At 40.4% G+C, this 17,739-nt stretch overlaps 2 protein-coding genes across 2 annotated transcripts in view; one reads left to right on the top strand and one right to left on the bottom strand.

Moving 5' to 3' along the window:
• tp53 (tumor protein p53) overlaps positions 1 to 10,577 on the top strand; it is a 28,648-nt gene extending 18,071 nt beyond the window's left edge. The window contains exon 13 of the mRNA XM_042091589.1: positions 10,567 to 10,577. The gene's annotated coding sequence lies outside the window, so the exon portion shown is untranslated. The remainder of the gene's footprint in view (positions 1 to 10,566) is intronic.
• si:ch211-114c12.5 (zinc-binding protein A33) lies at positions 1,166 to 9,717 on the bottom strand. Its single transcript, XM_042091588.1, has 11 exons — positions 9,014 to 9,717; positions 8,606 to 8,688; positions 4,769 to 4,893; positions 4,587 to 4,667; positions 3,688 to 3,801; positions 3,271 to 3,378; positions 3,047 to 3,175; positions 2,640 to 2,691; positions 2,486 to 2,512; positions 2,346 to 2,372; positions 1,166 to 1,891 (listed from the first exon to the last, which is right to left on the bottom strand). The coding sequence occupies exons 2-11, from the start codon at positions 8,637 to 8,639 to the stop codon at positions 1,362 to 1,364; spliced, it is 1,227 nt and encodes a 408-aa protein (XP_041947522.1). The 5' UTR covers positions 8,640 to 8,688; positions 9,014 to 9,717; the 3' UTR covers positions 1,166 to 1,361.
• Positions 10,578 to 17,739: the final 7,162 nt, after the last annotated feature.

The following is a 17,739-nucleotide window of genomic DNA, read 5'->3' as shown; positions in this document are numbered from 1 at the left end:
GTAATGAGTTGTTGCTAGAGTGACATTTCTGTTTGCAGTTTGCCATTAAAAGTTCAATATGAGCATGGTAGCCACCTAGCTATATTAATGGAATAGCTCATGTTTTAATCGGCATATGCTTAGCAAACGCTAGTTAGTCTGTTAACATGAATATTTGCAAGCCTCCAAGCAGACGTCACACTTTAAATCCTACCTGTTGCTTTTCACCATTTACTTATTTAACTACTGTCGCATCCCTTGACATGCCATCTCATTTTCCCTCTTTCTTTTTCTATGTTTAGCCCCCGACAGCTTTTTTTGCTGTATCCATCTTTTTTCATAGACGGCAACTTACTACTCCCTGCTCACTCAGCGCTCACGGTGCCCCCACTCCCTTTTCTATGTCAAAATTCTATGATGGAATCTTATAAGATAGGGCGCCTACTCTAGCCTGTTAGTCCTCTAAAATGTTATTTAACATTGAGGAAATTCAGAAATGATTTAGAAACGTATAACAGTAGCTACATATAGAATATACCAAATATATTATTATTATTATTATTATTATTATTATTATTATTATTACCATCGCTTTGGCGCCCCCACGGTGCTGCGCCCCTATGCGCCGCATATAGCGCATACCCACTTTTTGCGCCACTGGGTAAGGAGTTGACAGGTGGGGGTGGTGGGGTACGGAAAGAGTTGACAGGTGGGTAAGGTGGGTAAGGGCTTGTAACCAGTGGCATTGGTAACAACAATGGGGGAGGAGGTGGTACTGAAACTATGGCTAGTGGCTGTGGATAGCCATACTGGAGTGGAGCAGTTTGATGATGGTTGGTTGCAGACGTTATTCCTTGTCTTTGTGGATTGTAGAAAGCAGTGGCTGCTGATGGGGCCAAAATTACTTGTTTTGTGTTACCTGCTGGCTGTTGGTCAGGCGGGGTGCTGTTTCTTGGCCCATGTGGGGTTCCCATAACAGCAGCATTCTGTCCAATGAAGCTGTCTTTATCAATGTCCACTGCACTTCTAGATGTCTCCACCATGTTACACAGGCCTAAGGCACAGTTATGTTATGTACAATAGTATGGACCTCTCCCCGTTGTATACTACACACAGAAGTAACATATGAACACATCAGAATACAGTAAGAATACCCCAGAACACATAGTATGCAAGGATACAGGAATAATTTGAAGCATTGCATTTTATTCACATTGAATTTTGTCATGTAACACCATTTCAAGGGTAGAGACTGACCAGTCTGATGTGAAAATAATGTACCATAATTTATCATAAGAATAATTCAGATGGGGGAGCAGAAATGGAAATGAGTTGTTGACAATAAATTGGAATTTGTTTTGTTGCCAAAGCTTTTGAAAGCATTACATTAACGTTATCTCAGGGGATGAAATAGTCATGAGCGTACGTCCATCCAGAGGTGCGAAGAGGGGGTAAAGCTTTTCACGGAAGGTACCCTTGAATGTGAAGATATGTGACCGTGTCTCCACGTTGTAGAAGGAGATCTGACCTTCGTCATAGTCCAAGTAAATGCCCATTCTGGTGGGCACCAACTCCTGAGGCAGAGGGGTCTCCGGAGTAGTGCAGGCATAGAACTGCCGAGTACTTCGCCACAGTGTCCAGTAGCCCTCCTCAGGGCACATGGTGAAGCGACCCTGGCGCTTTGAGGAGGCTGTGGTCAAGCCTAGCCTCCAATAGCCATTGTTGGCCAACTGTACCTCCCAGTAGTGCCGGCCGACGACCATACCCTCCCAGCCCAGTACACATGGCCAACCGTCAAAGCGCTGTGCGCTGAAGGACACTTCTATCTCCGTGTGCGCCTCCTGCACCCTCTTACGGTCATCAGACACGATCAGCCATGGGTGATTGGTCATTGTGTCCAGCATTACATTGACTGTGTGAAAACCAAAGTCATAAACATATGGTTACCATCTCAAAGGATCAGTGTTTCATTATGCTATTATTCATATGATATATGAATGAGTCACAAGGCACAGCATGCAGTATACATTAATACAGGTGTTGCTATTAAATAACAAGACCTGCTATTAACCTGTTACTGACAGTCTCAGATGAGAAGAAGATACTTGCAACTAACTATAACTTACTCATGGAAGAAGACCCACTACATTATGGAAGATGGAAGATCAGAATGCAAGGGTGTGTAGTTGCAAGTTTTATACATTAAAATTGGATCACACTTTTCATTTATATGTAATAGTTACTCCGCTAATTGATTAGTAGCCTAGAGTAAATGTATGAAAATAAAATCTAAAAAGTTGAGACATGCAACAAATATTATCTGACAAGTATGATCTAACAACAGAAAACAGCAGTGGAAACCCTACCTGATGCACTACAGATCCAATCCCACACTAAGGGAAATATGAATTACACAATTTAATTTCATATGTTATCAAAATAAAAAAAATAATTAAGATGACCATATATTTAATAAAGAATAATGTAAAAATGTCAACACTGATACCTGAATTTGGGATGTACTTTGGTGTCTCTGTTTTGGGAAGAGAAACTCAATTAGCGTTAATAGCTTACCTTTACAATAAGATATCACACATCCAAAATAAATTGCTAATGAGACATTGAAATGCATCAGCTCCACTGATATTAATGAGTTTAACCTGTCTTCCAGGTGCGCTGTTTGGTGACAAGCCACAACTGAGACACAGAGTCCTGAAACAGAGGGACAAAACAAACAAACTTTGTAGAATGCAAAAGCGTGCCTGTCGTTTGTTGCTTTGTATTAATTCATACTGTGCTGCATAGATGTAGTCAAGCTCAGGTGGGACCATGAAGATAATTTTGGTGAGATGAAATCTCCAGAAAGCAATGGGGTGAGAAAAGTACTTGCACATACTATTATCTGACCCGCTACCTTCTTGAATGCAACCGATAGACGATTGAGATGTTGACAAGTGCTATTGTTTGGAGTAGGGAAGAGCTCTTTCTTGAGAGGACTTTCAGCAATCACAGTGATTGCATGGCCTTTGGCAGTTTGTCAAGTGTAATTTGCTGGCTCATGTCTTACCCGGTCTTCTTTCAGCATCGACCAGGTGATAAATTCCAGGAAGGGGAGCAGGGTCATCATCAGTTTCTTCTTCCGCAGTTCCAGCAGTCTCAGAGCCTGGAGAATCTCCTCTCTCATCAGACCACAGCTCTTTTCACACACACACACACACACACACACACTCTTTTTTACAGCAGATCCATATCATGAGAAAAGTATTTTCAAGCGATATCCATGAGATGTACCTCGGTGATACGCTGAAGCTCTTTGGCCCATTCTATGATCCTCTGGTCTACTTCAGTGTTGTCACTCTGTGTTGTTGCCTTCTTCTCCTCACTAACATCACTGAACAGCTGTGAAACACACACATACGAGGCAGACCATTGGACTACTACGAATATCAGCCACTTGTCAGATGTCATCATAATGCTCTGTACCTGTACTCTGCTAAATGACAATAAAGTTGAATCTAATTTAATCTAATCTAATCTAATGTCATCATAATGCAGCTACACAGACATATACAGTATATTACAGTACAGTACAGTACTGTACAGTATATTAATAATCTACACTTTGTTCTTTGGTTTACGTATGCTTTGAAACAGACATGAAGAGTAACAGACATTAAACGTTATATAAGCATGATAGAAGCTGCCTACCGCGTCTACTGTCTTGAGCTGCTCAGCCCATTTTAGAATGAGTTTGCGACTCCGCTCGAGACTACTGGGTTGGTCTTTCTGGTCTTTGCTGCTGCCAGCGTCCGTTCTGCTGTTCTGATCATGTGCGGAAACACACACACACACACACACACACACACACACACACACACAAAGGAATGTGACCACCCAATACCATAATCATCATCATGACCATTTCCAAAAAAACTTGACTGGCTATATTCAAGATGGTTTGTGATCATGGTCTCTTCCCCAGATAACTGCATATGAGAACCTTGTCTTGATAGTCCACTGATCATAGGACACATGTGATTGTTATGGCTCCCATTGTCGTCTAAGGCAACAGAATGAACAGATGATGACCTGTGATAAGTGGTGAGACGAGCTGTTGTCTTTATTATTACTTAAAACTTATTACTATAAACTTTATACAGCAGTTTATATGATGCCACCACTATATTATCCAGTGTTTTCACCCACTTCATCTCACTTGAGATTACTCAGCGTCTCCCTACTATTCTGATTGGGCTCTAAACAGTGCAGAGATTCTTGCCCTGTGCCATAAAAATAGAAGTGATGACTGGACAGCTACATGGTGCCATCATATAAATTGCTGTGTAAAAGAATAATCAAACAAAAAGACAAAAGACTCATCTCACAAATGATCATGGCTAAATCAGCATTAGTTAAGAGAATTTATAATGGACATACTAATAACAGAGTTAGAATAGTAAGAATGACATCAACATCATCAACAGTTCATCAACATTCTGTAGTGTTACAAAGTTACACACATGTTAAGTTGATATCAGCAGTGGGAACTGTATCACTTCTATGACCAGAATGATAAAACGGCATTAAATCAGATTAAGATAGCCAACCTTGCAAACATTCTCAACTTGTTGCTTCCAGTTTATGATAAATTTTGTGCATTCCTGTAGGCCACGCAGATCTTTCAGGTCCTGAGGAGGACAGTAACAAAAGGGGTGATATAAGTACATAAAAACATAAATAATAAAAAAAAAAACAATATGTAAACTATTGACAGATTATCCGAATTAACCTTTGGTTTGCGGGTGGTAATTTTGGTGGGTGCTGAGCTGTGCATATGAAGGAACTCATATGGAAGTGCCCAGCGCACAGCTCCAGTGGAGCTGTTCTGGGTAATGTTCTCCGGGTCTTGGAGTCCTGACACACACACACACAGGCAGACAAATAGACACACAAACACACACACACACACACACACACACACACACACACACACAGAGGCAGACACATAGACACACAAACACACACACACACAAAGGCAGACACACAAACACACACACACACACACACAAAGGCAGACACATAGACACACAAACACAGACAAACACACACACACACACACACACACACACACACACACACACACACACACACACACACACCGAGAGAGAGGTAGACACAAACACACACACACACAGAGGCAGACATAGACACACAAAAACATATTGGTACCAATATACTGTGCAGGTTTCTATTCACACGTGCATACACATTTTAGACATACACATATGGAGGGATCCCATAACGTATGAGGACTAGGGCTGTAACGATATGCGTATCGAAATCGAAATCGCAACACTCGGTGTGAGAAGGCAGAATCGCACCTCTTCCAGTGTTTCCCGCAGCGCTTGCTACCTAAACAACACACATCTCCCGCCTTAACTACCGGTAGGCCTACGTTGTCAAAAATAAATAAACAAATCATAATTTCGTAGCTCTCGTAGCTTTCATTGTGGCCTAGAGCTATGGGTGCAACTTTACCAAACAGTATAGAGGTACCTTAAACCCCCTCTACTTGCCCCACTCTCTCTCTCTCTCTCTCACGCGTGCTCAATGGACACTCAGCATGCACATTTAATCCAAATAAAACATTCACAATTGTGAAAGCAAGGACGCATAGATGACCATTCTTATTAATATTATAGCCTACAATAGCCTATTGTATATTATTATATCCTCCTGACTACCAGAGTTACATTTTATCCTCTCTAGAGGACAACTTGACTTAACTATCTCCCAGACCATGCATACTACTGAGCTAAATCATTTTGTTCTTTACAGAGGACATTCAGGACTTTTAATTGATAACAAATATATGGCGGTGGGGTTTTGGGAACTTCCTCCTTCTTAAAATGTCCTTGTGGTGATGGACATAGATATTAGAAAGCTAGATACCGCATTGTCCGTCGAGTTATATTAGGTGGCATACGTGAACGCGGCCACCATATTGCTGCGAGCAAACACCTTACTGTCTATGGGCAACACTTGCCTGCAATCAGAGACACCTGTCTGATTTCCAGTCAGAGTCACATGTTTCTCCATTGGCCTCCAGTGAATGTTGCCCCCACCAATATGGCAGCACTATTTACGTACATTCTGGAGCCCAATCAAAGATGGTTGATTACGAAGATACTTCCTGAGATTTCCTGTCCCCGCAAATGTATGCAAATAGGGTAGCAGTAGTACACGCCCCGCACGAGAGGGGGCAGGGGCGTAGATTTGCGTGGGGACCGAAGGACGTGTCCACACCAATGTCAAATTACGACTGAAATGTCCCCACCAATATTCAGGTCGAAATGGGGGGAAAAGCGCTCACATGCGCTACACAAAGAGTTAAATAATTTCTCACTTCACTTACATATCTTGTAATGTGCAGTAGCCTATAAGGGTAAATCGCGCTGATTTGAAGTTACCTATAATAACCAAGGGCGCAGCTACCCATTTTTGGAGGGGTATGCAACAACAAATTGGCGCCCCCCCCAAAAAAAAACAAACAAAAAAAAAACAACGAAAGTCAAACAAAAGGCCAATAATGTATTACACATTATTATTTTTTACGAAATTCTGCCGATTTGAACTTGAAGTATTGTTAAATGTCGCAGTCACTTTAAGAGAGTCTAAACGGTTCTCATAATGTCCTTTTGCCAGCTGTTGCTCACAAAGGATAAGGCTGATCCAACTCTACCTTTGTTTGCGCCACATTGACAGCACAATATTAAGTTATTACAAGGAGTCTTCATTGTTAGGAAAATGAAACATGTAATGAGTTGTTGCTCGTGTGACATTTCTGTTTGCAGTTTGCCATTAAAAGTGCAGTATGAGCATGGTAGCCACCTAGCTATCTGAATGGAATAGGCTATGTTTCAATCGGCATATGCTTAGCAAACGCTAGTTAGTCTGTTAACATGAATATTTGCAAGCCTCCAAGCACAGACGTCACACGTTAAATCCTACCTGTTGCTTTTCACCATCCACTTATTTAACCACCTTGACATGCCATCTCATTTTCCCTTTCTTTTTCTATTTTTAGCCCCCGACAGCTTTTTTGCTGTATCCATCTTTTTCCATAGACACTACTCGTTGGCCTACCTGCTCGCTCAGCGCTCACGGCGCACTCCCTCTTCTATGTCAAAATTCTATGATGGAATCTTATGAGATAGGGCGCCTACTCTAGCCTCTAAAATGTTATTTAACATTGAGGAAATGCAGAAATTATTTAGAAACGTACAACAGTAGCTACATATAGAAAATACCAAATATATATATATATATATATTTTTTTTTTTGTTTTGTTTTACCATCGCTTTGGCGCCCCGTGGTGCCCTATGTGCCGCATATAACGCATACCCACTTTTTGCGCCAGTGAGCGCGCTTCAGCTTCACTACAAGGCATATGAAGTGCGTCCAAATGTACCCATTCTTCGGAACTCCTCGAGAAGTAGGCTCACGGTTAAGAGTTTGTCAATGTAGCCTTAATGATTTCTTTTCACAAAATGCTAAGCATGCATGTATTTCAGTTTCTTAAATGGGTCAATGCATGATTTCATAACATACCAAATAGAAAATAAATGTTAAATATAGCCTACATATCTGTACATATTAAAATCAGATTATGTAGGCTACACAGTATAGTTAGATCAAGTTGGACAGTAGCACATTTTAATCATGGATAGTAGTTGGACAGTAGCACATAATTTTATATATCTACAGTGGCTGGTGAAAGAGTTGAGTGGCTTTTTTTTTTTTTGGGGGGGGGGGTTATAGTGGTGTCCCCACCAAAGCTCAGACCAAACCTACGCCCTTGAGGGGGGGCCACTATCCCCCATTTATGCAGTGATCGGGCTCCCTTTTTAACATTGAGGTCTATGGCAGAATCCAAGACTTTCCCAGAATTTGTCAAAGCCTTATTTTTGTAGTTTTGTACTCCGGCTTCTGTCTGGTGTGGAACCGAAGCGTTCAAACGTCAGTCATACGTCAGTGACACGCCCCTGTGCAGGCGGGGACTGAACCAGAGCCCGTCTCTGACTGAACTCCACTTTGCCCTCATAGACATGAACTAGGACGACCCATCTTGCTACGCATTAATTATCTTTGGCCCAATACAGTATCTAGCTTTCTAATATCTATGGTGATGGACGCCATTTTCCAGGAAGAGAACGAGGAAGTTCCCAAAACCCCACCCCCATACATTTGATACCATTTAAAAGTCCTAAACTCCTCTTCAGAGAACAAAAGGAGTTAGCAGTATATATGTTAGGAGTTAGTTGTATATATGTTGTGGGAAATATTCCAGTTTATAAAGGTCCTCTAGAGAGGACAAAATATACAATTTATATGTGTATCTATATTCAGTGTTCAAATCAGTCCAGTTTATACAGGTTTTCAAATATTCTAATCCTCGAGTGTTCCAAATGAATAAAATGTCTAAAAAAAATCGAGGGGATGTATCGAACCGTGGGTCAAAAATCGTGATACAAACCGAATCGTGAGTTTGGTGTATCGTTACAGCCCTAATGAGGACCATATGAAAACATAAAAAATATATATTTTAAAATGAAAGAGAACATACTGGTCTTCTTCACTTTCTTCTCAACTGTGCTCATCGTTGTGGATGATTGTTGTGTTATTCCAGTGTCACCGTTTAGGCTGTGCCTATAGCATAAACTTTTATGAAAAATGTATACATGCAGTTATACTACTTCTACTACTAATACGGTCCAGGTTCGATTCCTCAACCCACCATTGTGAGTTAGTGTCACTTTGGATAAAAACATCTGCTAAATACCAGTCAACTTTAACTTTACTACTGCTACTACTACTACTGCTGCTACTACTACTACTACTACTAATAATAATAATAATAATAATAATAATAACAATAATAATAACAATAAAACTTTTTGATTTTTTAGCTTAATATATTGTAATGTAAACCTTATACTATAAACTATATGAACATGATAGTTAAATGCCTTACCTTTATGAGGAGCCTCAGAGACCTGTGCATTCCAGATGGAGCAGCGAGGAAAGACACCGTTCTTCCTGGGTCAGCTCGATTTTCTTTTTGTGTTGTTCGTCATCTCACCAACCTTTGTGCTTTCATACAAGGAAAGTTCATCAGTTGGTAGTTTATTTTATTACCATATCATGGTTTGGAAAGGGTGAGGGAGATAGCACCAGCACATTTTATGACTTTATGTAATCAGTTTTACTTGTGGTTAGGGAGAGGTGGTCTTTTGATTAGCGGATTGAAACCGCCAAGGAGGTTATCTTCTGGTCTGGGTTGTTTGTTTGTTATCGGAACAGGACATAATAAGCCTTTAAGACTGTCCAAATGCCCTTCTATTATTATGTAACCCTTATAAGCTTTGCTGGTGAAACTTCTAATAAAATAATTGCAAGGGGAGCAAGTGAGCAGACATTCCCTGCTGTTTAATGCTGTATATGTTAATACTTTTTGATCCTGCACCTGTTTTTTGGATGTGAGCACCACAAAATATTTTTTGAACCCTTAAACGGTCACTGCTTCCGTCTGATCTCTGTATCTCAGAGTGCCATCCAGTAAATAAAAAAATATCGAGTGAGAATTGATGAAGACACTGTTATAAATCATAAAGACTGGTTGATTATCAAATATGGTATGGTTGTTTTGCATGCACAAATGATAATGCCACACCCATGACAGTGACTGTATCTATTGATTTGGTCTCCTGCCTGGAGGTTTTGCCATGTTGTCAGATTTGATTTACTGACATCTAACTGAATTCATAATTGTGAAAAACCTTTGTTTGACATGCAATGCAATGCAATGTGTGTAAAACATAGAGTGTAAAATATAGCACAGACAAAACTAATGGTTGACACAAACACAAAAATTGTGACTGGAGGATGACTGACTCATAATGTCCTGTCTGTGTTTCAAAGTCAGTCCACATATGTCTACATGCCTTGTTAAAAGAGCACTGCATTAACGATGCATAAACATTATTGCCACATTTGGGGCCCGATGACATTATGGGGGGCAGCCGTTGCCTACTGGTTTGGGCTTCGGGCTTGTAACCGAAGGGTTGCTGGTTTGATCCCCGACCAGTAGGAACAATGTGAGCGGGGAAAGTGGTTGAGCACTGCTCTCCCATGCCCACATTCATGGCTGAAGTGCCCTTGAGCAAGGCACCTAACCCCTCACTGCTCCCCGAGCGCCGCTGTAGCAGGCAGCTCACTGCTCCGGGTTAGTGTGTGCTTCACCTCACTGTGTGCTGTTTGTGTTTCACTAATTCACAGATTGGGATAAATGCAGAAATCCAATCTGTGAATTTCCCTCACGGGATCAAAACAGTATACAGTACCCTCCAGAATTATTGGCACCTCTGCTAAAGTTTACTAAAAACCGGTATAAAAAACAATCTGTTGGTGATTTATTGTAATCTCACAATGAAAGAAATTAGGAAAAATCCAACCTTGAAGGGAAGCAAATTTATTTTGAGAAAAAGGAAAATCTCATAAAGAAATAAATATTTTTAACTAAAGCACATTGCTCACAATTATTGGCACCCCTGAAAAATCTTATATACAAAACCTAACAGAAGCATTTTCCTATCTAATTTCAATTTATTTAAGTTAATCAGACTGTCTGTGAACTTTCAGAAGTAGTTCATGACTTTCTTTTCCATGGTATGGAAATAAAGTCACAAAGAGGCTAAATCCTCCAGTCATTTTTCAACATTGGACAGACAAGAGAATACATTAAATTTAAATAAAAAGAAAGTGTGTTGAAATTTGTAAGTCAAAGAATGTCTATGACAACTAGGTACTTTGTTGAAAAGTACAGTTTTTTTTACAGTTAAAACAATGATTAAAAGGTTCTAATTATCTGGAAATGTGACAAACAAGGACCCATGGTTATCTTGCCCCCACATACAGTAAAATTCCACAAATTCCAAAAGAACCACTGTTGGAGAGTTACAGACAAAGGTAACATCTTGGTGTCACCAAGTCCCCCAAAAAATCTTCAAAAGTGACCTCACTGATAACAGATTATTTAGAGGGCATGCCAAGTAAAACCCTGTCCAGTCATTTTACCAGTTGCGTGTGTTGCAGTGCTGGAGACGCATCCTGTTCACTTTACATGGGCTTACGTCATCCGTTGCCGAACTGAATTGTGGGTCCGTTGCATCGCTTTGCTCCCTTCGCTCGCGTTGAGAAGTTCAGCTGTTGCTGCGCCGACGGACGACACCGGCAAATCAAGCCAATCGACGGACGGTATTACCAGAGAGGGTTAAAGCGGAGTAATCAAGGATCTTTGGTATTACCAAAGATTCTATAGTTAACTAAGATGAATCATAAGACGATTCATCAATGGAACGAAATGGCACTAGTTCCGGACTCCTAAATAGGCGTGTCAAAACATAAACTTTTCTCTGAATAAGCAATAATAACATATACATATAATTTTGTATACTATTTTACAGTCATTGTTTGTGTGTGATGCCAATGAAACACTCTTTCGGACACGCAATGAATAATTTCATTTTGCCCCGTTAACCGAGCTAGCTAGCTAGCTAGCTAACGTTAGCATAGTAAACGGAAAGTGAATGGGAATGTTCGCTAGCAGCTAAGAACTTTGGTTAAACGTATATATTGTTGCAAACAAACCTGAAATAACATATGTTCAGCAACTTTGTGGTAGTCTACTAGTTCTAGCAAAAAATATGTTAGGTTAGTTTATCAACCATCTCTGAGTCTAGAGCCTCTGAGAACAGGTGGCTGTGCACCAGAGCTTTGAGGAGACAGTGACAGATCACGAACAAAGCTATTTTTGTCTTTATTTGTTTCGTTGGAAAATACAATTTCAATGTCGGAATGCTAGGGAGACATGTGGCTTCTAGAAAATGGGTTCAAAACTTACATCGCTGAATGTAGGGCTAAGGGATTGGTCATATTCCGTGAAAATGTTCATTTCTGCCATAGGAATACATAGACACTGGACCTACCGCTAGACTCCTAAATGGGCGTGACTGCTTCGAACCCCACGTCACAACGTGCCAGAATTTACCCTCTTATGAATCGTCTCGCTTTATCAACCGTCTCTGGTATTACGGTAACGGACAAATTACGGTTATTGACCGTTTCAAGAGAGTTCCATTATCAGCATCATAGTTGTTCCCACAAGGCTTCCGTTTTAACATTCCATATTAGGCTAGTGACAAATGGTCAGAAAGGACTTTAGTTTTTGAGATACCCCTACCGGAGAACTAAACCCAACAATGTTTTTCCTCATCTCTAAGGTGTCCCATATATGAAATGGATTCTTAGCTAAAAATATTTTACAGCTAAGATTGTTAAATTAAAGGGACACCAGGCAAGCCTGATGCTTAGGCCAAGTATACTTGCGTATACAAGGAATTTGGTCTCTGCATTTATCCCATCCGTGAATTAGTGAACACACAGAGCACACAGTGAACACAATTAGGTGAAGCACACACTAACCCGGAGCAGTGAGCTGTCTTATTACAGTGGCGCTCGGGGAGCAGTGAGGGGTTAGGTGCCTTGCTCAAGGGCACCATGGATGTGGGCATGGGAGAGCAGTGCTCAACCACTTCCCCCGCCTTTTTCCCTTCTGGGTCGGGGATCGAACCGGTAACTCTTCGGTTACAAGCCCGAACCCCTAACCAGTAGGCCACGGCTGTCCCCAGTACCAGAGACAAGGTCCTTCGGGCAGCTTCTGAAAGGCTTGATGAAGATGTACATTCAAATTCTTTCATGCCCAGATCTCTTTGCATATGATGCCAAATACCATAAAATGTGCCTTGCACACTACATCTCTAAAAGAAATATAACAGCAGCCATAGAAAATAATCAAAAAAGCAGACCAATGTCTATAACAAAGCGTTTATTAAGCTCACTGAAGACATTGATAAAACAGTATTGTCCAAAGATATAAAAGTGAGATCTCAATTCTTTGACTGATAGCTATGACAACATACTAATGACCATTGCTGAGCAAGAACGTGTGTCTATAGTTCAACACAAGAAATATAGATCCTGGAAACTGGAAAAGCATTGATACAGCATTACAAAGACAGGCTTGCATTTGTTCCACGTCCAAGACAGTCAGATCTGATCTGCTCAGATAGTATGACCATATTGTGCACTGAGGGAAGCTGCTAAACTCACAGAAATAACAGTAGACTGAGACTACGTTTCCACAGACAAGTCAGAGTCTTTCTGAAATCCAAATATTACACAGGGCTGCAGACATATTGAGGAAAAGCATGGATCAGGTAGAGCATGACAGTGAGTAATATGTCAGCAGTGACTGTCTATTATGTTTCCAATGCAGCAAGTATGTACCCAACATCCTGTAGGACTTTGTGAACTGGTGTGTTGATTAACATGCCCACAGAAATTACCAAACATGTGGTGATGACCCAGCTTCAAAGGAGAATCTGTGTGTTAATTTGTCATGATCTCATTGAACAGAGCGGTCACATCCATACGCCAATCACACTGGGACTTCCCATTTTGATACATCATGAGTTTGGTAGTAAGACAGTCATCAATGAGCTCAGTGCAATGGGACACTGTGTTTCCTATACAGAAGTTAGGCACTTCTCACATCTGTTGCAGCAGACCAGATATCAAGGACAGGGAGTGGTGTCTACATCCCAACTGGCCCCACTGGAGTTGCTGAACATGGAATTTGTGATGCAGCCATCAGCAACTTTGACCAAAATGAAGACACCCTGGATGTGAAGCGTAAAAGAATGGACAAAATGTACCTGTAAAGTTTATCTCCATCCATTCATATCAATCGTGTTTAAGGTGGTGAGGGACCTCTGAACATGAGGGAACCTGTGCTAGGCATTTATCTGCTGTGGAGACTTGGCCTCTTCAGAACACAACAGACGTCAAAGCATGAGTTGTACACTTCCCATCCAGGGTGTCTTTATTTTGGTAAAAGTTGTCGATGGCTGCATCAACAATTCCATGTTCAGCAACTTAAGTGAGAACAGTTGGGATGTAGACACCACTGTCCTTGATCTATATTTCTTGTGTTGACACACCTTATTGCTCAGCAATGATCTTTAGTATGTTCTCATAGCTATCAGTTAAGGAGTTGAGTCCTCACTTTCATACCTTTGGACAATACTGTTTTATCAATGTCTTCAGTGAGCTTAATAAAGGCTTTGTTATAGACATTGGTCTTCTTTTTTCATTCTTTTCTATGGCTTCTGCTATATTTCATTTAGAGATGTAGTGTGCAAGGCATTTTATGGTATTTGGTATCATGCAAAAAGATCTGGGCATGAAAGAATTCGAAGATGTACATCTACAAGCCTTTCAGAAGCTGCCCGAAGGACCTTGTCTCTGGTACTTGCGACTGTTCCAGTTGAAATTGCAGTCAGAGGTTCTGGTTTAGAGCTGGCCTTCCCACAAATGAAACAATCTCTCCGCATTTGAAATTATGTTGTATCAGCCCTACTCAGCCTTCTTGGTGCAGATGTGCTCTCACTCTCAACATTTGCAACTTGCTGCTGCTCACTGATTTTTGTCTTACTGCAGTAGTTCGCTATACATGATACATGATATGAAACTTTGATTTTGGAGAAAATATCATCTGTATATGGAGTTTTATGGACATCACCATCTCTCTCTCTGCTGAGCAAGGGTAAGTATGCGTTGGAGGCCTTCTACTGTGGGGTTTTGTACATAAGGATCTTTTTTCTTGCCCTTTTCAAAATGTTTCCCACAAACTTTGGATCCAATGTCTGTAAGTAAGACATTCTCAGTAGGCCTTTTCACACTGCCAAAATCGCCGCGATTTTATGTACCAGAATCGCGGAACGACTGTCCCTTTCACATAGACCGAGGCGGAACGGCGGGACAAAGTGTCTCGCCAAATTTACTACCAAGCCCCCTTGACATTTTGCCGAGTTTTTTCGTTCCGGCATCAGTGTGAATGGGTCATAAGCAACAACAAAGCAACTTCACCCTACAAATGCAAGCTAACCAAAGTGCAGTCGGTGCTCCCACCATGGTTTTGGAAATCACACACCTGCTGCATCTGAAGGCCCACACATAATAAGGCCTACGACTATCACTCTACATGCCCCCTATTGCACGTCACATTTTAATTTGCTAGCTGATCCTGCCTCCTGGCTCCCCAAAATGCCTCATCGTGTGAACAGATGAGCAGGCCGGCAAATTTTCACCTCATTTTCAGACACACGTTTCGGCAAAAGGACGTCTCCTCTTCCCGCAAATTTAGCGTAATCTCTGTATGAAAAGGCCTTATAATTCAAGAGACTAGTGAAAAGGAAAAATTTCAGAATTTTCATTGAAATGCAAATCAAGTTGAATTACACATGCAACATTAGTGAGAGCGCTAAGTACTTTCTTAGCTAGGGAAAGTAGTTTCTACAACTAACTGTTTAGCTACTTAGGGGTGAAGTAAGCAGTGTAGGCTCTACTGTCCACTGCTGGTCTGGACAGACAAAAGCTAACAATATTATTTTCCATTATTCAGTAATGACTTGACCAAAACAAAATTCAAGTGAATGTAAATATTTTAATAAAGGTGTTCCATTCCAGTGTTAACCTGATTCAATTGGATCTGTGTTTCATATGAAATGTATCATTATTAAATGTAAATATAGATCAGCACTTGCCTTGCAGTAACAATGAATTTATCAACATTCTTCTAACCACTGATAATGTGATTTGGACTTGAGACTGTATTTTGCTAGTGTTCTGTTTTCTTTCATTTTGGACACCTCATACATTGAGTGACAGAACACCCTAACTTGTCATACTATATTTACATATTTGGTATTGTTAGATTCAGTACAACCCCACCTTTCCCATATCGCCATCATATGTGTTTCTATGACAATCCCTGGTAAAGCAGTTACAAAGTAAATGAAAACATTCTGCATAGATATTCATTTTTTACATGTCCGCTTATTTTAGGTGTATGTTTACATGTCTCTATTTATTCCATACATCAGTCTTTTCTAGTAGGTAAAGCAACTTCCTGACTATAAACATGCCATGTTTCAAAGCTCTCAGAGCTTGTGTGATTGATCTGCACTAGTTTATATGCCAGGCTATATTTTAGTCCTTTTTTGGTTTTGGGGTGTATAACAATATCTGTTAATTTAACAATCTTAGCAGTAAAATACTTTTTAGCTAAGAATCCATTTCATATATGGGAGACCTTAGAGATAAGGAAAAACATTGTTGCATTTAGTTCTACCGCCGGTAGGGGTATCTCAAAAATGTGGGGCCATTGTCACCAGCCTATATGTTATCTCAATGAAACGGAAGTAGATTGGGAACAAAATAGAACGTTCAAGCATTGTTTTTGTTTTTCTTGTTGAAAAGGTCTATACTTCAAGTCATTTGCATAGCTACCGTCGGAAACACCCACTGGCATGCGTTGACGGAACACAACTGTGTGTATGAGCCGTTACTGAATGGTACAGTGACTTTGTCTGGAAGTGTGGTCTATTGTCAGATGAAATGAAAATTGCGCTCTTTGGCTAGAAACACTTTGGTGTTTTTGGCGTACATAGAAGAATGGCTATACTGAAAAGAACCCCATGCCTAATGAGAATTATGGTGGAGGGGCTGTGCTATTGTGGGGCTGTTTTTATTCCCAAAGGCCTTGGGAATCTAATTAAGATGCATGGTATCATGAACACCAAGAAAAACCTGAACATTTTCAAAGGAAATCTGTCAATCTCTGTCAAGACACTGAAAGTTGGTCTTAATTGGATCATTCATCAGGTCAATGAACCAAAACAAACGTCCAGATCAAAACAAATATTGTTTGCTGAACACAAAATCATACTTCAGACATTGCCATCTCTGTCCCCTGATCTAAACTCCATAGGAAAACAGTGGAGTGAGTCAAAGAGGAGAGAAAGTGTGGACCTAGGAATCTGGACGATCTAGGGAGATTTTGTAAAGCCGACGGTCTTAAATCCCTTGCTTTGTATTATCTAACTTTATGGGGTGTCATTGGAGAATATTACAAGCTGTTTTATTGGCAAAGGGAGGCTTAAGAAGGTATTACAAGCAGGGGTGCCAATAATTGTGAGCAATGTGTTTTTGTTAAAAATATTTCTTTCTTTATGAGATTTTCCTTTTTCTCAAAATAAATTAAATATGAAATAAAACATTTTCATTGTGAGATTACAACAAATCACCAACAGATTATGTTTTATACCGGTTTTTAGTCAACTTTAGCAGAGGTGCCAATAATTCTGGAGGGTACTGTATATACTTATACTTATGGAGAACTGACTCAGTGTCAGCATCAGTAAAAACTTTTTTTTTTCAATTCTGTGGAAACTAAAACTGTGACCTTAGCATCGCTGGCACCGTGGTCATTCTAGTGAATTACGGGAAGGCTGTTTATGGTCAATAAGCCTGCCCTCTGTCTAAAGTTGCTATCTACAGTAGTCGGTGCCAACATTTGGGCCTTAAGTCAGGATATGCAGTAAAACATGATAGCCTACTTACCAAGGATCAATGATCTGCTTTAAGAAAATGTACTTCTGACATTTTCCCTTTTGTATTCTTTATTATGTTTTTCTAGCTTTAGCTAAAGTATTGTTTAGAAAGATGGTGGTGATTGATTCTGTTGGTGATGATGGGATCAGGATCCAAGGCTGTTTATCTTGTTTCTCAACCAAGAAG

Source organism: Alosa sapidissima, chromosome 5 (genome assembly GCF_018492685.1).
Source record: "Alosa sapidissima isolate fAloSap1 chromosome 5, fAloSap1.pri, whole genome shotgun sequence".
Classification (NCBI taxonomy): Eukaryota; Metazoa; Chordata; class Actinopteri; order Clupeiformes; family Clupeidae; genus Alosa; species Alosa sapidissima.
Note: the sequence above shows the minus strand (reverse complement) of the source record. Positions and strands in the feature narration are given on the sequence as shown.

Coding starts and splice junctions, on each gene's coding strand:
- si:ch211-114c12.5 (XM_042091588.1), bottom strand. CDS start 8,639: ATGAGCACAGTTGAGAAGAAAGTGAAGAAGACCA. Junction 4,668..4,768: donor TTACCACCCGCAAACCAAAG/GTTAATTCGGAT, acceptor TGTCCTCCTCAG/GACCTGAAAGATCTGCGTGG. Junction 1,892..2,345: donor TTGGATCTGTAGTGCATCAG/GTAGGGTTTCCA, acceptor GTTTTCACACAG/TCAATGTAATGCTGGACACA.